This window comes from Mchenga conophoros, linkage group LG5, assembly GCF_057382185.1.
Source record: "Mchenga conophoros isolate Kocher_MC1m ecotype Shallow Benthic linkage group LG5, M_conophoros_male_GT1.1, whole genome shotgun sequence".
Classification (NCBI taxonomy): Eukaryota; Metazoa; Chordata; class Actinopteri; order Cichliformes; family Cichlidae; genus Mchenga; species Mchenga conophoros.
The window spans coordinates 12,362,402-12,390,234 of record NC_140530.1 but is presented as its reverse complement, the minus strand read 5'-3'; the positions used below and the strand labels follow the sequence as shown (position 1 = coordinate 12,390,234).

At 40.0% G+C, this 27,833-nt stretch overlaps 1 protein-coding gene and 1 non-coding gene across 2 annotated transcripts; one reads left to right on the top strand and one right to left on the bottom strand.

Annotated features, from left to right (window-relative positions):
• Positions 1 to 3,960: 3,960 nt before the first annotated feature.
• Positions 3,961 to 4,033, bottom strand: trnar-acg (transfer RNA arginine (anticodon ACG)). Its single transcript has one exon. It is a non-coding gene; the product is annotated as a tRNA-Arg (tRNA).
• Positions 4,034 to 16,771: 12,738 nt separating this feature from the next.
• On the top strand, positions 16,772 to 27,275 carry kbtbd8 (kelch repeat and BTB (POZ) domain containing 8). Its single transcript, XM_085273319.1, has 5 exons — positions 16,772 to 16,843; positions 21,974 to 22,181; positions 22,394 to 22,700; positions 23,195 to 24,014; positions 24,182 to 27,275. Exons 1-5 carry the CDS (start codon positions 16,828 to 16,830, stop codon positions 24,643 to 24,645), a joined length of 1,815 nt encoding a protein of 604 aa, XP_085129445.1. The 5' UTR covers positions 16,772 to 16,827; the 3' UTR covers positions 24,646 to 27,275.
• Positions 27,276 to 27,833: the final 558 nt, after the last annotated feature.

Genomic DNA, 27,833 nt, shown 5'->3' with positions numbered 1-27,833 from the left:
CCTATCCTGTTCACTCAGCGGCTGATACGAAATAACCTCTTAATGTCTTTGCTCTTTTCTCAGGGCTCAATTTTTCATTCTATTTCTGTGCATTGAACATCAAATGCTTTGCAGGGCCCTTGTGTGGGATTAGAGGGCTTGTTCCTTCCTAATAGGCCCTTGACCTTCGCGGCTCCCTGACAGGGCTCTGGCATTACCCCTTTTTGCGGTAACGTCCGCTGCCAGGGCTCCCATGATGCAAATTTTATGTCACAACATCAAACAGCACGCTGATCAAAGGTCAGCCCTCCTTTGTGTAGGTGTTTGATATCAAAATTTCTATTTCATCTCCAGCTGTCAGGGGCTGTTAGAGCTGAAGCGCAAAGGATGGAGGGAGGGGAAAGTAGACCAGAAGGTAGCCAAAGCTGAAAAAAAAGCTCCCCCAAAGAAAACCTGGCAAACTAAGCTTGAAAAATAGGCGACCGAGACCCGCTGGAACTTCTGATTGGTAGATGTGCATTTACAGACACGCACTTGAACTCCTGCATAGTTTTAACATTTTCAAATTGTTCTCTGCAGATTTTTAAGCACAGGCGGGGTAATCAAATGCTACATCTGATAAAGTCGTATCCTTTTTTTCCCTGGGTAGTTCCACTGCTTTGATTGTGTTTCCATTTCTTCACGCGCTCCTCACAAGCCCTTTAAAATTGTCGAGGAAAGGGAAGAGGGAAGAGGGAAGGTGGAATCGATGCATCATTCAGATTAATTAAGGGCACGATTTGCAGAGGCGTCTCAGAAATAAAGCGATCTGAATGTGGAATTAGGATTCACGGGAGAACAGTTGGGCCGCGCGGCATCCAGATCTGTGACATTATGCATGAAATTATGGTTAGGAAAGAAACTATCTCTGCCAGTGGTGACGACGGTGTCTTTGTACATGGATGTGCTTTATACATTTGCATGCTAATAAAAAGAAGGGGAAAAAAGTCGCACATCACGCAATGATGCCACCACTGCAAACACAGCACCAAATAAAAGCACTCTGGCCATCTTCATTTGTGGTCTCTCACACTGGCAGGCCACTAAATAACCCGAACCCTTCAGTGAATTAGTCGGGATAAATGAAATCACATCCACACAAGCCATTGGTGGGACTTTTAGGACAGGACCAATGTGCAGCATCACCTCATCCCATGAAAATAAAACACCTGGAAGTAAATGGAATGAATAAATCTCACACTGAACGTGGAGTATTCTCATCTGAGGCCACCGTAGCAGAACTGCACACAGAGGGATAGGAGTTTGGTGTAGATGAACCCCTTTGTTGTTGTTGTCTGTTCATTATTTTTGGCTTATCTAGCTTCCTCGTGCTGTTGTAACAGTGATGTTTAAGGTTTTTGTGCTATAGAATACAGACAGGTAAGATAAAAACAGTGTCGTTTGTGCAGGAGAAATATTAAAAGGTTAGTTGGACGCTTTGAGGTTTTCATAGACATCAGAAAAAACCCAACTTTGAACAGCTTACATGCAACTCTTTTATTTCCTGTGTGTGCTGCATTACTGTTTCTCAGTGATAGATGGCAATGTTGCTCTTCCACAAAAAATAGGCAGCATTTGGACTTTGGATATTATCTTGGAAACGTGTGTACTCAGTAGCTGTTCAATTTAAACCTTCTAAAAAGCATTTTTAGGGGAACAATGTTATACAGACACACAAATTCAGGAGTCACTCGATGTTGTGAAGATAGGAATCGCATGATAGGAGGGGAAAAAAAGAGACGCACCGACATAATAAATGTTTTAATTTTACACTTGAGCAGCGTGTGTGAAGCATTGCATTGTTGTTCACTTCTTTTTGTGCGGATTTACTTTTTTCTGTAAAATTTCAAAAGTTTTCCGACTTAAAAAAGTTTCACCCCTCATTTCTTCCCATGGCTGCTTTTATCTATAATCTGCTTCAATGTTAATTTGTGTTTTATGATTAATATTTATACCTTGTTGCATTAATGCATGAATCTCTGCGCATGGATTATTACCAAGTGGTTGATGTACGGTAAGGATTAAAGCCCGGGCTTCAGCTAAACTCTTAGAGCGGCTGAAATTCATGCTGGAAATCAAAGATTTTGCAATCAGTGATTTAAAAAAACTGAATAAAAAGTGACTTTTGAAAAAAAAAAAGATTAAATATGCGAGACCACCTCAAACAGATTGAGAAGATGCAGAAGATGAATCAGTAGCTGCAGAAATAGATTAGCTGCACGGGGGGTAATTACTCTAACCCTGATACAAATGAAGGAGTGTGTGTGTGTGTGTGTGTGTGTGTGTGTGTGTGTGTGTGTGTGTGTGTGTGTGGGAGGGGGGGGGGGGGGGTTATCCTCCAATCCATGAATGAATTGGCTTTGTTTTTAATGGAGAGGCTCCTTGTAGCCATGTGCAGGTACATTAATTGCCTGACAAGTCTAACCCTCGCCTTGTTCGAGGAAAGGCACGAGGGGCATAAAAGAAGCATAGCCGCCTTTCTTTCATTTTTTCTTTCAGGTTTTTTTTCTTCCAAGCCTCCCCACCTGCAGAGAGACAAGGCGATAGAGAGAGAAGGAAGAGGGTTGCACAGAATTAAAATGAAACTGGAAAAGTTGGGAGATGATGGGCAGAGCAAATGGGAGAAATAGGCTGCCAGAAACATGGTTAGTTCCAAAATGAAACAAACAAAAACATAACACGAGAAAAAAGGGCAGGTGAACAATGGGATGAAGAAGTAAAAAAAAAACAAACAACAACAACCAAAAAACCCAGACACGCTGCTTCCAGAGGCTGTTCAGGTGCTCCTTCTCTGCCAATCCACTAAGCAGAGCTTCATCTGGAGTCCAACACTAACTACAGCATGCCTTTCAGACATGTTTCCAACAGGGGAGAAAGAATGCAAAACATTTTCCCCGTCTGCACTGACTGTCGAGATTCCCCCCGTCATCATCCACCCTTAATCCATACAGCAGGATGAATAGGGAATGAATGGAGTTCGCTATCAGCCACAACCTGTGGAGTGCAATCCACACCAGAGGTAATAAACTATGACATTTCCAGTCTTATTATGGCTGAGCTTCAGCTCCACCACTCCTTGCTCTGTGCTCTATCTCGGCACCTCAGGTCAGTAACTTTGACTCGCTAACCACTGTCATTAGTATTCTAGAAAGCTCCGTGGCAGACATCCAGTTTCTGTGCAGGGAAAACAAAGGCTGGCGGTGTAGTTGGACTACAGGATCCAGCTTCTTCCAAACTGCTGAAATATGACCATGGCAGGGCTGCATGGAGTTATTGGGATTTTTTTTAGCAAGACAGGAAGTAGTTTGTTGAACAGTACATTGATTATTTTTTTTATACAGTAGCTATATTAGCTCTAAGGTAATGTAAGGTAAAGTTAAGGTAGGTCTACAGTGCAGATGCTAATAAAATAACTTGTGGTATGCCACTAATCACATCTTGCAAGTTGTAATGTGAACATTTAAAATGCCACTTACAAACTGATGTACTGATGACATCAGTCTCGCTCTGTCCCTCCCTGCCCTGCACCCACCTCCTGTTTCTATGCAGTACCACAGTCCCTCTTCTGCCTTCTTATCATATCCTTTTTCTAGAAACATGAAGAAACAGTGAAGCTCTTTCTGACCTTCTCCATCAGCACAAAACAAGTGTGCTCTCTTTTTTTTGCATGATGCCTTAATAATGCTCACTCTTTTACCATATCTGCATGGTGTGGTTCCTCAACTGTTTCCTCTGTAGTTTCTACATGTGAGGAAATAACCCTTGTTATTGAAAGTTTCACTCTTCATCTATCTTTTGTCCATCACTGTTGTCAGCTTTAAGTAGTGCTCTCCACTTGTTAGCTCCTTTTAATCTCTATCCCTAACCTAAACTAACCTCTTTCTTTCTTCATATCCTGATTATTCCACCTCCTCCTTCAAATCAGGTGTCAAAAACACACTTCGAGCCAGCCAGGAGTCGAACCTAGAATCTTCTGATCCGTAGTCAGACGCGTTATCCATTGCGCCACTGGCCCTGTGAATAAACAGGTCATGCATTTAAATCAGAAACAACCTAGATTGAGACTGGTTAAAGCAAGAGTTTGTACAAGAGTTTGCTTTTAGCCTTTGACTGGCTTCTTTTCCTTCCTTAGATAGAGATTGAAATGTTACAGTATCCCTTGCAAAATGCTATCCTTTGACTAAACAACTTCTTTTTTGTATCTGAGGCCTTTATTTGTTTGTGCAAGCATCTTTTCTATGAAGTTAAGCAAAGAATAATCTTATTCTGTAAGTAAAAGGATCTGAATGTGTATTAAGCTCCTGATATGAACATAAAATCAAATTGGTTCAAATAAATTATGTGCGGAGGGAAAAGAAACACAAATGGGTTCGAACTTGGCCAGAGATTTGGAGTTGTTGTACGTTCTCCCATTTGAGTGCAGAACCCCTCTGGGAGCTCTGGTTCCTCCCACCATCAATAACACCGTAGGTTAATAATCCTGTTCCGATCAAGGCACTCACTTATATATAGATTTATATAAACTCACTCTATACATGGAGAGAGTTTCCTTAATGGATCAATAAAGCTTTCATTCTCTTCCTTATTATTTGTACATTTACAGACCCCCAAACATCATGTTCTTATATACAGACATAAGAGTGTGAAGTTTTTTTAATTATCTTTTTATAGCCCCAAATAAAAGAAACTCATCACTGCGAGTTCTATGAGATGACACGAGTTAGTCATTAAAATATTGCCATACGGTTGCTGGTGTTAGCAATAGTTTAATAAAAATAACCACATGCTGGCAGATATGTGTATTCTTTGGTTTTATGTTGTAGATAAAACACAGAGGGGAAGGGAAATAAATGAGCGCACAGATGGTAAACAAACTGCTACAGGTAATATACAGTGCACGGGCATAACTGTGATTTATTCCAAAGCATAAAAACACGTGTTCTTTTTATTAAATACTGTACGTCCTAAAAAGAACACTAGCTAACGCCGCCAGACGTATTCATCAAAAAAGAGCTTTTGGAAATAGCTCCTAGTTAAACAACCTTGCCCCTGCAGTTTAAATGGCACTGTTATGCCTTGCCCACTAATTCAGTGACTTGGCCTGCAGTCATGGGATTAAAAGAGATAAGCACTGGTGTGAATATTCCATTGCTTAGAATGGAGGCCTCCCATTTATCACCCAGTGAGACCAGTGAATAATACATGGGCTTGTCCAGCCCGTGCACAGTAAAACAAGGGCACTTGTGGTAAAAAAGTATTGCCCTTGTCTAACCAGTTAGGCCTCCCCGAGGCTCATTCCGACAGGTCTATTTGGAACAGTCTTGTTTGACCTCTCCCTATGTCTTCCCTTGGAGCCATGCGTGTAGCCGATCAATCACTTGATAATACACACACTGCTCTGTTCATTTCTATACATGTACACACATACGCTTTTTTTCCCTTCTTGTCATTGGCCTTCCCAACCAGTGTGACCAGCACATTAAGGCAGTATCGGATCCACTTCCTATCAAATGTGATACGTGCAGCTCTGAAACACCAATGTCTGGTATGCATGCAAGGCAATATCAATAAAGCCCCACATCACTGCTTCAGCATGCATGGTCTTCCTCAGTGGTGTGGCATTGATCACACTAGAATGACTCTGATTGCAGTGCGCTCCTCAGTGAGGAGACGGGAGTCATGAATCCAAATGTTTCAGCAGGTGTCTGCATGTAACATTGGCGCCCAGCTGTGGTGTTTTTCCACATGGTTTGGGCCAACATACGCATAGGTCTGAGTATTCACTGATCTTCAACTATGTGTGTGTGTGTGTGTGTAGGGGGGGGTGTCAATGGAGAAGCCCCTTAACCATTGGGGACTACGCAACAACACAGCCACCATTAACGATCTGCTTTCATATTGTGTGGAAAACCTTCTCATAGACTGGTGCACCAGGTACTGGTGAGATGATTAAGTGCTAAAGCTGCATTTTCTCCTCTGAGCAGGCAGCCTCGAGGCCAGAGAGGCTGCATGATTGCCTCTGTGTGCTACATTACATTGACATGATGGAGAATACTCTCCTGGGGCCTGAAATAATGTAAAAGGAAAGTGGGAGAGAGGGGGGGAAAAGCCCATCCCAGCCTTTTCTGCCAGGACCTAAGAATTTTCTCCATGCAAGTCGGATTTGCTGATAGATCCACCCATGCCACTGCCTTACTGCTGATGACAGACAGAGTATTCACACATGGGCGCATGGCAGTACACACCAGGGAGCCCCGCCTAATCTGTTACCGCTCATAGACCCTCCTACAGGGTGACTAGAGCCTCCAGGACACTCAGGCTCTGCCTAATTCATAGACCGAGTGCAACCATGCTGTGGATGCACAGTCTGTGAAGATGATCACAGGAGGGCGATTTAGAAGGAGAAAAAAAAAGAGGCTAGTCAAATTGGACGAAATGTGTGGAGTGCGTGTTTTTTCCCTTAACTAATTAGCAGGAGGCTAAAAAAAGCCAAATTTTAAAAAACCAAATCCATCAGCCGGACAAGTGGAACAAATGAGTCGACCTCACAGCGGGAGGCAGCATAGCCTTATTTGTTTGCTTTTCCAACTTGAAGGGCAGACAATGCACGGTCACCCAGGAGCAGCCCATTGAAACCGTCCCCAAAGTTGGAGCAGCGCAAACCTCGGCTGCCTACTAGGCCCCGTGGCTTTTGGCAACTAGATCAGAATGCTTTTGATCCGGCGTTATTAGCTCCGTTACATTTCCGCCGCAGCAGCAACACACGCACACAAAAAAAGACCTATCCTTCTAGGGCTCGTCTCTGCTAAACTGAGGATTTTCTTTCCATCTTATAGCTATGAAAGCATGAATGGTTAATATCACCACAGGATAAGGCTGCCCACTGTGTTTGCAACAGACTGGATAATATTCAGGCAGCTTCCAAAAGACTTTGATATTTGTACAATCTGATCTCTCCTCAAATGAACTCAATTTTGAGGAATTCAGTGTCTATGTTGTTTTGAATTATATAAAATACTTCTCTTGGACCTTTAAACTCTGTGCTGCAAATAAAGTAGACCAAACAATCTTCAGCCAAACAAGAGAAAAGTCTGACATTTTGGGGAATAAGCATATTTGCTTTATTGTTGACAGTTGAAAAAGACTGATACCAGACTGATTTCTGTCTGCAAAACAAGGTATTAGAAGGAAGTACAGAGACTGGGAACAAAATGAAACAAGTTATCTCTCATAGCTATATACCATACAGAAGCTTAAGTGTAAAAAATCTAATAACACTAAGAATAATAACAACAATAATACTTTCTTAGTCCAGGACCAAGTGGAAACACAGCCTCATTCAACTTGAGGATTCACAGATTTTAATGCTTAAGGGAAATACATTGTCTGATGCATAACCTGCTCAAAACTGGTATATGGCGCTTGAGTTGATTTGACCAAGGACTGCATATAGTAAATAGATCCACCAGCCAGTTTAATACATTACTTGTTCAAATGCTCATTAGAATAACTATCTAATCAGGAAATCACATGGTAGAAACTCAGTGCATTTAGGCATGTAGACATGATCTAAATGACCTGCTGAAGTTCAAACTAAAGTGAGTTTAAACATAGCAGTGGTTGATGGTGCCAGATGGGTCTTAGTATTTCATAAAACTGCTGATCTGGTGGGATGTGGGATTCCCCCACACAACCATCTCTGGTGTTTACAGAAAATGTTCCAACAAAGAGAAACGATCCACCGGCAGTTCTCTGGGTGAAAGTGCCTACTTGATGCCAGAGGTCAGAAGAGAATGACCAAAATGACTGCTTTGAGTAAAACAACAATAACTTAAATAACCACTCATTACAACCAACAAACAACATGAAAGCATGGATCCATCCATCAACAGTTCAGGCCAGTGGTGGTGTACATTTTTGGCACATTTTGAGCCCCTTGGTACCATCATTCAAACACCACAGCCTACCCAAGTATTGTTGCTGTCTATCTCCATCACTTTATGATCACAATGTACCCATCTTCTGATGGCTGCTTCCAGCGGGCACCATGCCATCAACCTCAAATCATCTCAAACTAGTTTCTTAAAGATGATAATTAGTTCATTGCACTCAAATGGCCTCCAGAGTCACAGATCTTAATCCAATAGAAAACCTTTCTGGGAGATTCACAGCATGGATGTGCAGCCAAAAAATCTTCAATAACCGTGTTCCATTATCATTTAACTATGGCCCAAAGTCTCTGAGGATTATTTCCAGCACCTTGTTGAATCCATGCAATGAGGAATTAAGGAAGTTCTGAATGCAAAACTGGGTCCAATCCAGTACTAGCTACATGTAATTAACAAAGTGGTTGGTGAGTGTAAAGACACAGTGATTGCTCCTAAACCTTGAGCTGAGCATTTTGTATTTTCTAACTGTTATGAAGGCGCTATGGACTTAACTGAACAAACGAGGCTCATGCAACTTCTCAATTGCACGGTAGTCCTACTGCACACCCTGCTGGGCACCAAAATTAAGAAAATGTAGTGAAAAACATTTAAAATTAGCGTCTGATTAGGGCATTAGGAAAATATTTACTGCTGACCATTAAATTGAATGCTGCATTGGCTTCATTTTGTCAGATAAAGAGGCTACGTATATCGTTTATATACAGTCTATGTTTGGGACGCTAAAGTGTTACCAACAGTCATCTTCTACTGCATTACTGTGCTATAATAAAAGGTCTGAAACGAAACCTAGAAAACATCTAAGCTAGAAGTTACACCGCTAAACAACAACCATTAACAAAGATCTCTGTCAGCACTTTGAGTTGCTATAGTGGGATTGTTTGGAAATTAAGGTGCTTTTGGGGAAACTCAGACCATCTGCTCATCAGCTACTCAGGTGGGGATTGCTGAGAAAGAAAGTCTGAGAAAAAGAGGAAGAAAGGGACTTTATAAAGATGGAGACGGACCTCCAACTCTGTATTTACAGCAGCCTCCCATTGTGCTCCTATTTGTCTCCTCCTGAGTGGCGTGGTGGGGGAGCCCATGGCCCTTCACAACATCTGCAGGCATTTTCCACTGCAGGCCTCCAGAGGGATATAATAACCCATTACCTCCATTTCTGACAAAAAACACACATTTAAACTGCAATTACACCCCCTGCCTCATCTTCCTCATGCATTCCATCTTGTCTCCTTTTTGTTTGTTCTGCAATTTAATCCTCTCCAAATTGTTGACAAATTCTATAGACACTCGCTAACATGATTAACTGCTGATATAATAAACTCAGATATGTGCATTTACCTCACTTAGAACCAGCAGATAGTTGATAAGCATGAGACAGAAAAAACAGTTGTAACCCTGTGTATTCCCTTGAAACACCTCCTTTACTGTCATTTGCTGGGCATAACCTGTGCCGTGTTGTAAATGCACACTATAATAATATAGTGTGCATTGTTAAGAGTGCTGTTACCAGAAAATGCTGCACAAGATGGGGAGAAAGTCGAAAGAGTAGCGGGTGAACAGTTTCAATGTATCCAAAAAGGACATCTATGGGCGGGCGGTGGAGGTAATCAGAAACGAGAGCTATCATCAAATAACTGCAAACCCAGGAAGCCTTTTTCCTCTGATTCAACAGTAGCCGGGCCCAATTTCACAAGCTGCACTGTGGCTGAATGGAAAGAAATTGGAAAAAAAATGTGAAATCGATTGCTAAGATTGCAGTTGTACTTTTATTTGTCTCCTCTTCTGTCATTTTACAGTGTTACGCAGCATTAGGGTGCATTTCCAGCGTGCACAGCACTGATGACGGCACTGGAACAAAGTCCTACCTACCAATCATAAGCTGTATGAAAAGAATGCTCGGAGGTTAATCCATGCAGGAGTACTGTTAACTAGTGTTTAATAATGTCGGTTTTGACTGTATGGTTTCTGTGTAGAACTATTTTTATCAAAAAAATTATACACATCAAAGGTCTGATATCAAAATCACATCCACAGTGGATGTGAATAATGATTCAGGTCAGCAGTTTTGGTTTGTAATGAAACAACTGTAAGATTCATGTGTTTCCCCTTCTTTTAAATTCCCAGAATATTTGATTTGTACTGCATGGCAAATATAGAGCAATCTTACCTACACGCCACCCATGGAAATTCTCAAAGTTAAGCTAAGAGACGGCAGCTCACCTTCTCATTGCTCAATTTCAGGGATGATCGAAAATGTGTGACTGTACAAACACTCTGCATTGCCTAGAAAATGCTAAACTCTCTGGAAAACAAATTCAGTTTTAATGCTAAACGTTACAACTGAAAGAGAAAGACGCTACACTCAAACTTTACTTGGTACATCTGTTCAACTGCTCTTTAACACAAATGTCTAATAGCAACAGTTCAGTGCATTTAGATATGTAGACAAAATCAAGATGACATGCTGGAATTCAGCCGAGCATCAGAATGGGAAAGAACGGTGATTTAAGTGGCTTTGAACAGGGTTTACAAGAGAAAATATTCAGTGAGCATTGAGCATCCGCTGTCTGTGTGAAACTGCCCTGTTGAGGTCAGAGATCAGAACAACAACCTTAATTCAAATACTTTTTACAACCATGCAATCCAGAATGCACAATAGGCTGAACCTTCAATCAGATCGGCTACAGCAGCAGAAGACCGCACCAGGTGCTGCCCTTGTCAGCTGTGGCTGGAATTTGCATGTGGCCACAAAAACCAGACCATGAAGGAGTGGAGAAACAAGGCCTGGTCTAAGTGTTGTTGCTGACCATATCCATTCCATTATGGCCACAGTGTACAATCTTCTGGTGGCTGCTTCTACCAGGATAACACACCATGTCACAACGGTAAAGTCATCTGAAACTGGTTTCTTCAGCATCGCCATCAGTTCACTGGACTCAAATTCCAATAGAGGATCGATCAATGCGATGTAGTGGAAAAAAAGATTCAAAACATGCGTGTGTGGCAGACTACTCTACTGTAACTGTGTGATGCTATCATGTCATCATGGACTAAAATCTCTGAGAATGTTTAGAGGAACCTGATTGAATGAATGCCATGATGGTTTAAAGCAGTTCTGAATCAAACCCAGTGATGTCATCATTAACGTGTCAAGTCTTCTTCTTCTAAGAGGGCCTTTAGCATCCGTGCCATGTTTTACAGTTAGTTTCCAAAATAATTTCTGTTAGTCAACAACATTAATTATCATTTAATTGCAGGTTAACTGCAGGTTCATAAATTACCAGTTTGTCATTTATTAACAGAATCATGAAAATATGAAAAAAGTTGTAAATAAAATAAAATAAAATAAGTTGGCAAGGCCAACAGTGATAGGAGTACTAACACAGTACTTCCATATAAGCCGACACTTCATATAAGCTGAAGTGTCAGCTTATATGGAAATGCTGAGTGAAGCTATAGTATCACTTAAAGTTGCTTAAATGATAGCAAAACGTTTCGAAGAGAGGTTTTTGGGGTCTTTTTATTCAAAGGTTAAAACCAGAGAATGGAAGGATTTGAAATGTCACTTCCCACAGACTGAAGGTTAATTATTTGCTTTAATTAACTGATACAATTTCTGTTGAACTTTCAGCAATAATCATAAAAGAGAGATTTTCTTATAAATTTACTAGTAAAGGTTACTTTCAACTCCTCCCTTGCCACAACCGGTCGTTCTGATGTTTGATTTGTCAGCATTTTGCACTGGCACAACTCCAAATAGGATTTGTATCTCTGACTGGAATCAAACCAGTGACTGTTCGCTTGTGTTAACCACTACGCTATTGGGGGCGTAAATCCATTCATAAAAGCAGTAGTGATTAAAAGACAGTATGTCAATTATGGGGATTACATGGCAATCACAGTTTTCAGTACAGAGTAATTACTCTATTTCTTTTGAGGTTGCAGGTGCTGTCACATGAATGCCAAATGACCCACTGCAGCAAAGTCCCATCTCAGCTCAGACAGACAGCAAATTATCAACTGCCACGGCCACCCAGGGCTTCGCCTCATTATTGCTGACAGCATGAGAAGAGCATGAAAGATGTAATCAACATAATAATAGAGAGTGCAATGAAATAGTCAAGTTTGACTTTATTTGCAGGAGAAAAATGGTTGTTTCCCCAAGAACATATTTATTTTGGTTTATGTTAACACAGCACCCTTAGCCATAAATCAGTAAGTAATGCCACAGTATCGATCTGAACCCTTTAACACAATGTCGGAATTAAAAGGCTTAAAAATTGGCCAACATTATAAATTAATAGAGACTTAAATCTCAGCGTGAGGCTGAACGTTTGTTTTATTTTCTGCCATCAAGCCTCATTTATCTGATTAAAAAAATGAGGTGGAAAGTGGGTGGGGGGTGGTGGTGTGTGTGTGTGTGTGTGTGTGTGTGTGTGTGTGTGTGTGTGTGTGGGGTGAATACAAACAGAGAAGGATAGGATTGTGGCAACAAATATACCCATCTTTCTCATAGAAAATCACTATTTTAAAGTGATTTAATAATAAAAAACATGCCAATTAAACTTGCTATGGCACGAAGACATTTTTCATCTACTGTCATTGCTAATCAAACCTTCACCTGGTTTTTCAAGGATAAGCGTAAACATGCCAGACTGAATTAAAACTCAATTTACCCCACTTTAAAAACATCAACCACAGTACACATAGTTTGCCAAGCCATTCAAGCAACACAGTCCTGTTGCTCTAACACGTGTGTCCTGCAGAAATGAAGCGCTGCGATAAGGCTCGTTTGATGTGTTAAACTGAGAAATGTGAATTTCAATAAGGAGATATTATTTGGATGAAAGCAGAACAAATGTATTACAGGTATACGAACGAGGAGAACTGAACTATTTTGATAGCGATAGGTGAAGGGCTCCCCTGGAGTCTAGCCACTGATGCTGGTGAAGAAGAGAAAGCAGATGTCTGACGGAGACTGTGATTGTGATCCTCTCTACAACCTGAATGAGGTGGAGATGGGAAGGAGGGGCGAACTGAAAAAAAAGGGACACAGACAGAACAGGCTGATAGACGACTGGACAAGAGTAGTAAGAAAGTGAAAAGGGCCTTCTTTCCCTCAATGTTAAGCTCAATGACCACATCTAAAAGAAGACAATGTACAGAATCTGACAATGACAATGTATTTTTCAATGTGTCAAAGTGCTTGAAATGTATGTCTTGAACTCAAGTGGCATTCAGATGTGAATGTGTACTGCATGCAGACTAGGAAATGGTAAGATAACCTATCCATGAATCTGTATGTAGTTTTCTTCCAGCCTTTCACAGCCTTTCAGCACTCAAAGTTATAGGAGTGAAGATGAGATGGAGAGTGGGAACAAAGTACATGTGACCATGTGTGAGCAGGAAATGTCAAAGGGTAAAAATGGGTCAGCGAGTGGGGGGGTGCGATGAGAGCAGGCTGCTGAGGTATGGGTTTGTGTGTCTGGCCTTAGAGCAATGAGAGGTGGACCCACTGAAGGACCTTCTGCTCTCAGAAAGCAAATGAAAAGAAAGTAAAATGAGCAAAGATGTAGCTTTTAGTTAGTGGTTGAGTGTTGGGAGAGTCCTGCCTGCACCTCAGGGTGTAGGGGAGCAGCCTTCATTAGCTGGTTGGATGTCTACAGGGCAGTGGTGGTGTTTTTTGGAGGAGATGAAGCTCATGAACCTCAACCTAACAATTACCTGCTCCCAAGGTGTGATGTAGTAACTGACCGACAGCACAACATTTCCACTGTTTCACATACAGTTAGCTTTCCTGCAAGTTCTTCAGCACCTGGCAACCACGAAGGACATGCTCAAAAAAATAGCTGGAGAACATTTTCAGGACAGATAAAGATCTTGAAGAAGTTCCTAGAGCATCATTTACAAGGTGTTGGGACTCTGCAGTTACTGACTGAGTGCGGTGTATGAGGACAACTGTGGCAATAACCTGAAGCCATTTCATCATCATGCTTTTGTGACATCGTGAGCACCTGTTTCTCTGACCCGGCAGCCATGTTTCTTGGCTATTTAAATACATGAGAAATACTGAGTACTGAGCTCTAAACTGTGCTTAGAACACGTACACACAGTAACAAGAATGGTCGGCATCATTTCACTGAGGCCAAGAGACAGCACATAAGGCAAAGGCAGGTTAACCATAAATAGAAGTCATTATTTTAGAAGGTTTCACACATGGAAGCATATGGCCTTGGCGTGAACCAGGGATTTCACAGAGGATACAATCAGTCTTTGGCTCAATCCAGGCCAGCAGCAGGAGCACCTTCCCAAAATTGGTAAAATAAGATAATTTAACATGAATGTTAACTTACGTACAGAGGTAGCAAAAGTACAAATATTTGTCACTTCAGTAAAGTATAGACACTGAAATGTACTCGAATGTAAAAGTAAAAAGTAGCTCTTTGAGGACGTTTCTACCAGGTGTTTTTCTCTGCAAAGCAGACTAAACCTTGTGTCATATTAATAAAATAATATTAATACATGGGAAGTATTTCAACTAAAATTCTAATTCTAATGAATCAAATCAATGTATGCTGAACATAAGCAGAGAAAAACCAAGAGAATTTTTTAAAAATGCATTGAACTGAAAAATTTGTACAGTCACAGGTTAAAGTGAGTCAGCAGGTTCCTAAGATTGGCATTGTGAGCGCCTGTACAGTTTGTGTACAGGCTGTGACTTGTGATGCTGACTTATGTTGTTGCTGCTCTGAGATTCACTGCTTTTGTCAATTTAACCAGACATAAAAATATGTTATGTTGCCGCAGCTACCAGCAGTATCAAGCTGGTATAATCAGCATCATCGCCTTAAATTTAATTGGATTTCTGCTACTCTTGGATAAGGTACACTTCACTTTGTTTTGCAAGATATTTCACAATATGAAATAGAAATCCAGCAGCACATCAGGTATAGATCCAACATCCAAAAAATGGCACATTACAGAAGCTTTAACCTTCTAGACTATCAAATGTCACTGAGCAGTCTTACCCTTTAATAACAATCTCTTCTTCTTCTCCTGTCGTGTCTTTCTTTCAACCCCATCTCCATCTGTGAGTGAAGTTACAGCAACTATACATTTAGTTAGAAACTGCACAGAAAGACAGTTTGTGTGTGTTTTTTATATTTGTTTACCTGTTTGAAATCTGCATTTGAAATCAATGAAAGATTATTCGTATCACAAAGTAGAATTTGCAATCAATTTTTGACTTTTAAATATCCTTTACGTATCCAGGTAAGAGGAAAAAGAGGGCAGCAGAAATGGCAACAAATATAAGATAAGATAAGATAAGATAACCTTTATTAGCCCCACACGTGGGAAATTTGTTTAACATCACAGCTCTATAAACATATTTTAAGTGGCCACAAAGGACTGGATTAGATTGATTAAGTATCAAACACAGAGTAGGTGCTATGCTGCAGATCATAAGGGAACTTGCAAAACAGGACATTTCTTTATTTTATAGTTACCATATCACAAATCCTGATAACTGGTGATAGATACACCAGAAATTGTCTTCTGTGTGTTATTGTTCCCTCTGTTCAGATTCAAATCAACTTGAAGGTGTGCAGTGACATGAAATAATAACTGCCCACAAATGTCTTTAACCTACAGTAATAAACAAGTAATGAAAATGTAAGGAGTAGAAAGGAGATATTTGTCTAAAAACGAAGGAAGTAAAAAAGCTGGTCAGAAACAAACCTTATGTTAAGTACAGATACTGCTCTGTACAGTAACAAAGTATTTGTTACTGATAATGTATTTTACATAGGGTTGCATGTGAGGTGCAAGGGATTATCTACTAACAAAGTCGTGTGGCCCCCATCACTGACATGCAATTTAACAGCAGATTTACTATTTATTAAGACAATAAAGGTAATGCAACACTGGATTGTAGGGTGTTTCATTGGTGTTTAGACTTTTCCCCCAAGATATTGAAGTACTAGAAACAGATCATATGTCTAGAATTAGGCATGCAGTCACAATGAATGTTGATTAACCTTCAAAATATACGCTGTCACGCTGATTTGAACATTTGCCTCCTATGGCATATGTTACTACAAGATCTGCATTGGAACATAACATAAATGTGTCCATCCTGCTGGCTAAATGCAAGGATGCCACAGTCCACAAAACATCTTGGTTATGGCTCTTAACATGTGTCACCACATGGTTGTCAAGAATGTGGAGTCTTTTGCCTACACTTGTTATAGTAAAATGCATTATTATCTTTGCTATTTAAAAATATATTTTCCAGCAATATTAATCTATGTCGATATAATATAATTGATGCGTACAATATTTTTATATGGCATGCAATGTTTTTTCTTATTATATTACACTGAAAAAATACTCATCTATTTTTTCAGCGTTCATGTTGCACTATTTATATGAAGTCTAAATAGCTTTCATTTCAGCGCTATAAATCAATAACAGCACTCTTCTGCATACCAAAAAAGCATGTTGTACATTGTAGAATAAGACGCTACTGTAATGTGTTTATCCCCATGTGCAGTTAGCCTTTTGCCTGCAGGTGAACTTATGTCTACCTCCACTGTTCCCACCAATATATGAAAACAACCTCTGCTTTGGATGCACCTGTCTAGATACTGCTGATTTGACTTCTTTTGGTTGGCTCTAACCGAGTGCCCTGTGTGTAATTTATCCATGCAGTATTAACTTTTTCCTATTTCAGAAAAAAGGAAAATGATTGGCTCTGAGATCCGTTCTCCTCTTGCGATTGGCTGTTCCTTGTTTCCGGGGCTCCGCTCTGCACTCATTTGACGTTTCTGTCGGTCTGCTCTGAGACAGACTGGAGAGAATGGCTGCCAGTGGAGGTTAGCAAAATCTTCATTGTTTTGTGTACTTAAATATTGCTTTTTAAAGTTAGAATATGTAAGTTTATGTGTTCACCAGGCGTAGCTTTACAGATTAAACGAAGGGGTCTTGACATGTTGCAGTTTCATTAAATAAGGTCAGGTTCTAAACGACTCCTCAAAACTGTTGGCTGTCGTTAGCCCGGCTATGTAGCTAACGTTAGCTGTGTGGCTAACTTTCGGCCGGTTAGCTCGCTGCCACAGCTGACTGTGTAAACACTTGTTTATGACAAGAGACAAAGGTTAGACAAGTTGTAGTAATGGCTATAGTCATCAAACGAATACACTAGACATTGCGCTACACACTCTTATGCTTCTATAAGATGAAGACGTCAACACTTAAAACACTTCAGATTTTTGTCGCCATTTATATCTCGCAATGTTGTGTCAAAGAAAGCTTTGCTAGCATTAGCTTGGTGTCTAGCTGTCTGCTAAAAGTTAAGCTTGCTCCTCAACTAGCTAAGCCAACCGCGAGCATTACTGTATTTTATGAAACACAAGCATTCAGGCGAAGTTGTGTACAGCGTCGCTCTTCATTAGTGTCTATTCTTCAAGTTTGTTTTCAGTCTTATTAGCTAACCAGACCGTTACTGCAGGCACAGGGCAGCGATGAGAGATGTTAGCAAGCTAGCTACCACCTGGTGTGATAGTAGTTTTCTATTTACCCACCGAGAGTCTTTGTCCTGTCAGCATTGCACAACCCGAGACATTTGTTGTAAGTTTGTATACCGTATAAGTCAAAGTGAAGCTTTACAGCAGTCATAAAGTTGGTGTGCCACTTTTATAACTTGATATAACACATGTGCTAAGAAAGACGTTCACTTTGTGTACGCTTATAAGGGCAGCACTGCTGTACTCACGAGTTTCTAGGCTCATGTATTGTCCTGCTGCTTTCATTCAGTATAAGAGAAAGGGAACAATCTCTCGGTACAAGTTTAGAAACAAGCAAATATAGCGCAGGAAATAGTTATATTTATACAGCTGTATCAGTCATTATATCTGGACCTTTAATCCAGGTGGCATACATCCTTAAAATTTGGTCATCAGGTTTTCACACACTCCACACTTTATTTATGTTATTACACTATAAAAAGAATGTGTGGCTCCATAGTATAGTGGTTTAGAGATTTACCTAACAAAAACTATCCCTCAGTTTTGCTGTTTTTTGTATTTTCATTTATGGAACAACTGCAATGTTCAAGCTTTATTCAGTTGACTTTTTTTTTTAAAAATAATATGTAATTAATGTTTGTATAAAGATGTATTGGTTCATATTTATGCTAATATGAATGTGGGTCAAGTGTATGCATGTATATGAGGGTACCACAATGATGATCCTGCTAAATTGGCAGTGTTGAACATGGGGTACGCATAAGCATGTGCATACTTCTTTGTACTCCAGTTTGGGCTTTGATTAATTTTTATTTCATGTAATGCACATTTCTTTGTCATTTGAGTTTATTTCCTTATATATTTGAATGTCTTTAAAATCCAAAATAAAACTGTATATCATATCATGTATATCATAGCACAAGTAAAAGATCCTCAGTTTAATCCCAGAAGGAGGCATAAATCCCCTTGGGGGCCGGAAGGGCATCCAGCTTAGAAACATGTGAAGCTACCCACTTTGGTGGCCCCCTGTGACAAGGGAGCAGCTGGAAATTGCTTTATAATATAAAATAATTAGAAGTTTTTGTATTTCTTTTGAAGATTTTTATGTTAGAAAAGTAACAATATTTACCTACAATGTCTAAAATAATCTCCAAGTAAGTGTTGCTTAAAAGTTTGTGAAACATAGGGATTGAGTAAGATCACAGAAACTCTTGTATTTACACTCTAGTCATCTACACTAAGTAGAGCTGGGCGATATGAGATTTTTTCATATCACGATATGTTTTTTTTTTCATTTCAGGCGATAACGATATCTATCACGATATAAGCCAAATAACTATATTTGTAAGATTTAAATGTGCCGTTGCTCACAAGTAAAATGTGAAATAATCAGCAGCTTGTTTTTATTTAAATATTTATTTCCCATAATAAGTTCAACAGGGTAGATGTACTTAAGGAACATGAGACTTTTTCAGATAAATAAAGGCAAATATTGCAAACTACACAAAAGGCAGCCGCTAAAGCGTTTAAGTTTCAAAATAGAACAAACAAAAACAGACTAAATTGTCAATTCCACTTAGAAACAAAATATTAATTCTAAAAATAAATCTTAGTTTGTTTTACAGAAGAACAGACAAAACTGACTAACTTTTGTCAATATCAAATAAACTGAGAACTAAAAGGAAATTCTCAATCTCTCCTTGTTGTATAGCTGAGCTTTTCAAACAGTTTTAACAGTTACTTTAGTCTGACAAAAGCCGAATGACGAATTAGCGCTTCCAGTCAGAGACTGAGGCTATGTCCACACGTACACGGGTATTTTTGAAAACGGAGATTTTCCGTTTTCGTTTTAAAAAATAATCCCGTCCACACATAAAGGCAGAAATGAAGGAAAACGCTGCTATGAACATGCCAAAGCAGCAGGTGGCGCTAGATTCCTAACCGTGCAGAAATGTTGGCCAATCAGAAGTCTAGAAGCCTCGGTGGGAAAAAGTAAACAAAGCTGGGGCATAGAAGCAGAACCGAGTCGTATGTGTGGACGGACAGTAACTGTGTGTATATGTAAGCATTTAAACACTGCAGAGAGTAGAATTAACAGTAACAGTATTGTAGAAATTTATTTCACCGAAACAATAACGTGGCGCACAGTGTGACGCATGCACCAGTTTATTGTATTTCCAGACTTGCTTTCGGCACAATTTACAGTGCACGCTACTCTGTTTTTTGTCAGACTTGAAATAGCCGAAATACCTTCACACTACGGAACTTCTATGGCTCTTCCGTTCGACAATCTCTCTGGCGTTGGAACCATCATCTGTTTTCTCTTCGGTCATGCTCGGTTAATTTTTCTAGTCGGCACACTCATTTCCTCCATTACCCGCTGGCTGCTTCCCAAACAAATACACATGTGGGGCTTGGCACTTGTGCTGTACGTAACAAGTCACGCGACGTGACGCTGTGGCTGTGATTGGTTCGGCTCTGCGCTACTTAATTTGGATTGGCTGACCTTTTTTTTTTTTTTTTTTTTTTTTGAGGACAAGAGCGGCGAGGTCTATCGCGATAGCTTAATTTCTCTATCGAGTAAAAGTTATATCGCGATACATATCGTTATCGTTCTATCGCCCAGCTCTAACACTAAGGAAATTCAGATATTTTGAAATCTCTTAGGCAGTGGGTTAGAGGCTGTGTGCTTTATAGAGTAGTTATGATACTAGAAATTCAAACTCAATAGCACTGTCTAAGAAAATCCCATCTTCAATGCCGGTGGAGAAAGAAAATGAAATGAAAAAACTGACAACAATACAAACTGTAACATCAATGATAACACTGTTTCTATATTATTGAACTTAGTGCAAAAACCCCACAATAAAATATGACAGATATTTTAAGATTGTCTGAAATTGTGCTTTGCTTCTTTTGACTTGGCACTATATTTTTGTTGCTGATCAAGTAGAGTTAGTCTGCTAGGTTCTAACTGCTGCTGTTGCTGTCTAGCTGCAGAAACAGTTCAAACACTTCACACTGCCTTTTGTGAGGTAGCTTGAACAATCAAGTAATAAATAAAATAAATTCTTCACTTATGGACTTTAGTGCACAGTAAATATTAAAAAAAAGTCTAATATAAAAACAAATAGCACCTCAACTTAAAATATCCGGCAGGCATGTAAACAAATAAAAAAATAAAAGATCCACAGTGTTTGCAAAGCCAGTAATGTGCTTTTAGGAACTGCACTCCTAACTCTTACTGTCATCACAGTAGTAAGTTTCGCAGAAAATATAGTATGTTTCTCTTAATGAAAACTAATATCTCTACCTTGTCAGGTTTGAGCCTGTTTCTGTTCTCATCAAGGACGTTTGCAACGGCACTAAAAAGGCTCTCACTGTCCACAGAGCTAAAGGGGGCATGAGATACTGGGTTGCAACTGGGTCGATACTGGGAAGCTGATTAGCATGTTCTTTCCAGTACTGAAGTGGGTCGCTTTTCCAAGTTTACATATCTCACAATGGCAATGTTGTTGTCATCAACTTTATAATACCTCCAGACCACAGACATACTCGCGTTTTTCATGTGTTCAGCCGCTAATGAGGGAAGCATGGCTGCTTGTCTGCAGCTGGTTTGTAAAATTGTGTGTCAGCTGGATGGGCTGAAGACGGTACTGTTGGTATTGATGCTCTTCCAAATGACTATATAGCAGTTAAGTATTAAAAATGCACATTGTATAAACTGAATAGGCAAATGGTACAGAGCTCTACACTGGCAGCTAAACAAAAACTTCAGAAGAATTGGTAGCTCCAGATCAGAAGCTGTGGCTGCTATTGTCAGGTATGTTAACATCATATTTAAGTCCTTTCTTCTGTAATAATCTATTAATTTTTAATTTAAAAAATGTTTCTACATAAATGAGTGTTTAAACCAGAGCACTGTTGACTATGTACGCTGTATTACTGTTTAAAGAATTTAGTAATTATCATTATTATGTGATTATGTGTGGTTTTGCAACCTGTTTACAACTCTCCTGATCTTGTGTCCCCAGGTAACCTCAGGTACCTGTCATTAGACATCCTCTGGACCTGACCTGACCTATGTCTTATGCTAACTCAGTCAAAGGGATCTGGGTTTTTTTTTCTTTTCTGATTCATTCTCAAAATTGACACTTTGCATTCGTCAAAACAACTAAAGATACTGAGATTAAAGTGCTTTAAATACTCATACCTCGTGCACTGTCTTTATTCTTCTCTTACAGTATATTTTGTTGGCATACTGCATGTGATATTTGTTTGTAGCAAACTAGAGCTTGCATATCTAGAGTGTCTGTGAGGCAGTTTTTTTTCTGCAGCATTTCCTTAATTTTTGGGGCTCTTTGGTATATACATGAAGCATTTTGTGTTTTCGTGTCAGTTATACATGTGTTTAGAGTTGACTGAAAAAATTAAAGTGAGATGATAATAATATTTTTTTCTGTTTCTGCTCTTGTTCAGAGGTAGGGAAGCTGTTACAAGTACAAAATGGGACGCTTCCAATCACCAACTACAATGGGGTAGATGCTGTTCATGCTTGTAACATCCTGCAGCAGCTCAAAGCCTTGTACGATGAAGCACAGCTCACAGACATCGTTGTAGAAGTGGACCATGGCAAGACTTTCTCATGCCACAGAAATGTTCTTGCTGCAATCAGCCCATATTTTAGGTAGGAAATTCAGCACTGCATATGTGCCTATGTCCTTCATTTGTACGTGTTTGTTTACAAATATTTATTAGTTGCTTTCTTTCTTGGTTTCACTGTCATTTTGACTAGAGGTTGTCTAGAAAATACGATTTTCTGATAAACTTTCTCAGTTTTTAAGATGAGAATTTATAATAATCATAAAATAATTTGTGTTTTTTCAAATGTTCCTCTAGGTCCATGTTCACCAGTGGCCTTACAGAGAGCAGTCAGCGTGAGGTTCGAATTGTTGGCGTGGAATCTGAATCCATGCACCTTGTCCTAGATTATGCCTACACATCCAGGGTCTCGCTCTCTGAGTCTAATGTCCAGGCCCTATTCACTGCAGCCAGCATTTTCCAGATTCCTGCCCTGCAGGACCAGTGTGCCCAGTTCATGATCAGCCGACTTGACCCTCAGAACTGTATAGGAGTCTTTATGTTTGCTGATGCATATGGGCACCAGGAACTGAGGGAACGCTCACAGGATTATATCCGCAAGAAGGTCAGTTGAACATAAGCCTAAATTGGTTATTAACCGTTACTTTTGGACTGTGATGTAATGAATGCCTTCAGCTATTTTATACCACAATTTTTAGACATGTTGTGGTATCTACTTTTGTAGTTCTGCTTTCTTTATGACCAGGACATTTGGCTGCCAAAAAACTAAGGATGTACTGAGTGTTAAATTTCTTGGTTGGTACTAATATGTAATGATAATTTGGTAGACGACTGATATAATTTTTTTTATTTCTTTTTTGTGTTTATGGCTTTTTCTACTTTTATGTATTCCTTGTTTAGTGGCCTGGGGAATTGATAAATAATTTAGAGTACTGTTTTATAGTCTTTCAGGTCTTCATCAAGAGCTTAAAGACTTAATGTGACACAGTTCCTGCTTTTGGCAAATGTCTTATTTTTGTTGGAACAGTGGCAGTCAACAACATTGACATCGAACTTTGTAATGTCTGAACTGAAACTCTAAAACTTCTTTTGTTTTAGTTCTTGTGTGTATCACGGGAGCAAGAGTTCCTCCAGATGACCAAGGAGCAGTTGGTCAGCATTTTGAATAATGATGACCTCAATGTGGAAAAGGAAGAGCATGTCTATGAGAGCATTGTCCGCTGGCTAGAGCATGATCTGTCTGGCCGTGAAACTCATCTAGCTGAGGTTTTTTCCCAGTGTATCCGTCTGCCCTTGCTGGATGAGGCCTTTCTCAATCGGATACCTCCCCCCTTTGCTTGCGCCCTCTCCCTTTCAACAGACTCTGCTGAGGCCAAAGCTCGCCTCACTGGCACAAATGGTTGTCCACAGCGCCTGGGTATGACTGCTTCTGAGATGGTCATCTGCTTTGATGCTGCTCATAAACACTCAGGTAAGAAGCAGACGGTGCCTTGTCTGGACACGGCGACAGGAAGGGTGTTCAAACTCTGCAAACCACCTAATGATCTCCGGGAGGTTGGCATCTTGGTGTCCCCAGAAAATGACATCTACATTGCTGGTGGGTACCGTCCGAGTAACAGCGAGGTGTCCATAGACCATCGAGCAGAGAGTGACTTCTGGCAGTACGAGCATGCAGGCAACCGATGGCTTCCACGTGCACCTCTTCTGAGAGCCCGAATTGGATGCAGGCTTGTGCACTGCTGCGGGAAGCTGTATGCACTGGGAGGCCGTGTTTATGAAGGTGATGGGCGAAATGCACTAAAATCAGTAGAGTGCTATGATGCCAGAGACAACTGTTGGACTGCAGTCAGTCCAATGCCAGTGGCCATGGAGTTTCACAGTGCTGTAGAGTACAAAGACCGTATCTACGTCCTCCAAGGTGAGTCTTTCTGTGCTCAGGGGAACTTATGCAATTATGTTTTTTTTTTTGTTTGTTTTTATCTGTACAAAATATGTAAATAAAGTGATATTAATACAACAGACATACTGCATATGAAAACCATTTAAATGCATCTGATCATAACTCTGTCTCTTTGTTTCGCACAGGTGAATATTTCTTCTGCTATGATCCCCGTAAGGACTATTGGAGTCATCTGGCGCCAATGAGTGTCCCTCGGAGTCAGGGTCTGGCTGCCTTGTATAAAAACTGCATCTACTACATAGCTGGGATCTGCAGAAACCACCAGCGTACTTTTACTGTGGAGGTCTACGACATTGAGAAGAACACATGGAGCCGCAAGAAAGATCTACCCTTTGACCAAGCCACAAGCCCGTATATCAAGGCCATGCTGCTGCAAGGCAAGCTACACCTGTTTGTACGAGCTACACAAGTCATGGTGGAGGAGCATGTGTTTCGCACTAGCAGGAAGAACTCCCTTTACCAGTATGACGATGAGGCAGATGTATGGACCAAAGTCTATGAGACACCCGATCGCCTCTGGGATTTGGGCCGCCATTTTGAATGCGTGGTGGCCAAACTTTATCCACAGTGTCTCCAGAAAGTGCTTTGAGGTATTTGAATTTTGTGGACCCCATCTCTGAGGCAGAGGGGGGATAGTGTGGTCCTGCCTGCCTTGTGCCTGGTGTTACCTTGGGTTTGCACCACATGCACCATTTTTGGTTAAGTCTTAAGTTGTTCAACTTCTGGTTTAAAATGATCAAAATGGGGGTGCTTTTAAAGATTGCAGTATTTTTTTTTTCTTCAAGAAAGCACCAACTACCCACACTGAGGCTTGTTTAACAAAACCGTACAATGACTCATAAGTGCAATTATACTATTTTTTTTTTTTTTTGCTTGTTGTCGAGCCATGTTGTTCTATTTTTGTGTTAGGTGCATAAATACACCAGTCAGCCACAACGTTAAAACCCCTGAGTTGCAGGGTGGGGCCTCTGTGGATTGGGTTGTATTAGTGCTATCTGTAAATGGTTTTACTGTTGTGGCTGATTAATGTGTGTATGAATTTTTACAAATGATAAGCATGGAACTGAGGGTGTTGCCTCTGGAGATATGGATGCTATGTGTCAGCATAAAGTGAAACTCTATATAGATATAGAAATATACAAATAGTCATATAAACGATATATTCATACGGGTAAGATGAGTACCTTAGGTCATTAGTAGATTGCTGGCTCTGAGGTTTGTGTGGATTTTTTTCCTGTTCTGCGTTTATGCCTCTCTTCAGTTTATTTCATATGCAAGTTTTAATTTGAAGTGTGCTTGTGATTGACATTAGTGTTTTTAAAGGTTGAAAGTTAAATGGTAACTTTTTATTGCCCACTCTTCCTCCACAGGTGTCAGTGTGTCAAACATACACTATGTGCGGCTTCCAGACTTTTTTTTTTTTCCTGCTTTGAGTTGGCATCCATTAAGTGAAATGTTAGAATATTCACTCTCCACATTGGAGAAACAAGGACGGAGTCAAATTTGTTGCAACACTAAGTGGCTCATTCAGACCAACAGGTTTACCTCAGAAACTTCAGAGATTTTTGATTAGGAGCAAAGGGACATTTCAGGCCGTTGTGTTGATATAAACAAGTGTTTGCTCTGAGTTTGAGCTCTGAGTTTGTTCTTTGACACCGGGTTATTAAACGCTTGAAAAAAAGGGTTCCAATAGCCTTCCTCGTAATGCCAAAAGAGCATTTGAGGTCTTACTATAGTTGTCGTGGAAGTTGGAAACGGATTTTGTGGTAGCAATAAATCTTGGAACTGTGATTAGGCTATATTACATTGTATTACCTTATTAAAAGTGCATTAATTGTTTTGTGTGCTCGTCTCTGCTAGCGAAGATCAGTAGTACCCATAACGATTGTTTGGCTGTTGGCTGAAGTGATGCGGATTTTTCGTGGAGATCTTTTGTGATGCCAATGTGCCTGCAGCTAGAAAAAAAGGGGCATCAGAATCAAAAACTGTTCCTCCTGATGAAGAATATCTGAAAAGTCTTACTCAGCGTTGCACTGAATAACTCGCCACTTCAGCGGTCCTTAACTGCAAACTTTACGAAGCACCCTCGTAAAGCTATGAATCCGTCTTTACACGTCATCACAGAGGATACAAACTTTTGGTGCTGGTGCTTTTTTTTTTTTTTTTTTTTTTTGACAATCTTGTACAGAAGAACGCCACCACTGGAGGGCGTTTGCTGTCAAAGTGTGACATTTTTAGTGCCGTCAGTTTCCTCACGCAGGTTCCTGTTTCATCATTGCACTACACATTTCTTGTGTATTTTATCTAAGCAAGGAGTGCCCTCATATTAAGTGAAAACATTTTAGCAACCATATAGCAATCATCTTAAGAGATTTACATTGGCATTTAATACAGGAAAAGTCGCATTCATTAAGGACTTGAGGATATAATTAACTTCTCCGAGAGAAGATTCACTGTTGACTGACTTTAACCTGATTTCTAGTCAACCCAGCTTGAACAATGTTTCCCACGAAAAAGGGTCAGAGTGGGTCTGGGCTTCACTCGACTGTCCACAGACAGCCATTTGCGAACCAGGAACGGAGAACTCTCAGGATTTCTACTGATACCCAGTACTGTATTTAAGTTGTTTTTGTTATGTGTAATATACTGTACTATAGATTTGCTGTACTTGCACAGTTTTTTAAAGTTATCTTCAGTTTCTTTTATAACTTGAAAAATAGATGTGATTTCTTTTTGTTGTCTCTAGTGGCTGTTTTGTTTTTTCTTTACATAATTATCTGTTTAGTTATAATAGAGTAATCCTGTTCTGTTGAGGGGGAAAAAAAAATTACCCGCACGAGTGATATATTTTGATTTGCCCCCCTCCCCCCTCCACCCCGTAGTACAGTAGTATCTTTGGAACATCTCACTGAAACTAAGCATTACAGTTGAAGTAACTGCATTGTTACAACATATTTCAAACACCAGTCATGTAATACACAAAGCTATAAAACCTGCTTTCTCCTAAGAGTTGGCTGCCCTGTGCGGCCAAACACAGCTCGTTCTGGTCATCTTCATGCATCACCTATGGGTGCTATTCCATTGTGTCTTTTTAATCCATTTATTTTTCTGTTGGGTTTTTTTTTTGGTTTTTTTGGGTTTCAGGTTATAGTGGTTGTTGAGCTCAACTGTGAAATTCACCTTGCACATAATTTGAAAATAAAACTATTAAAAGTGAAATGTTTTATTTTTATTCTGTTTATTTTTAACTTTCAAGTGACTGAGGCCTTTGGACCTCAATTGTATATTGTTGTGTTCCACTGTGATATTTTTGATCCTAAAAATGTTTCCTACCTTGAACTTCTCTGATACTTATACTGTAGCTGCTGTGTCACAGATAGTGGAAAGCTATGCCAGGTCATTTACATTCACTGGACACTTAGTGAGCAGTTGAACAGATGTAACTTATCTGCTCAGCTAATCACATGGCAGTAGTTTAACACTTTGAGACTTGCAAACATCGTCTAGAAGACCTGGTGGACTCTAAACTGAGCATAAGAATGGGGAAGAAGGGTGGTTTTAATGGCTTAGCGTGTGCAATGGTTGGTGCCAGATAGGTTTGTTTCAGTGTTTCAAACTACTGAAATACTGGGATTTTCCTGCATAACCATCTATAGGGTTTACAGAAAATGGCCTAACAAAGAGAAGGTGTCCACTATTGGATGATGCCTTGATGCCAGAGGTCAGAGGAGAATGCCTAGTGTTCTTTGAGTTGATAGGATTATAAAAAAGTAGCTT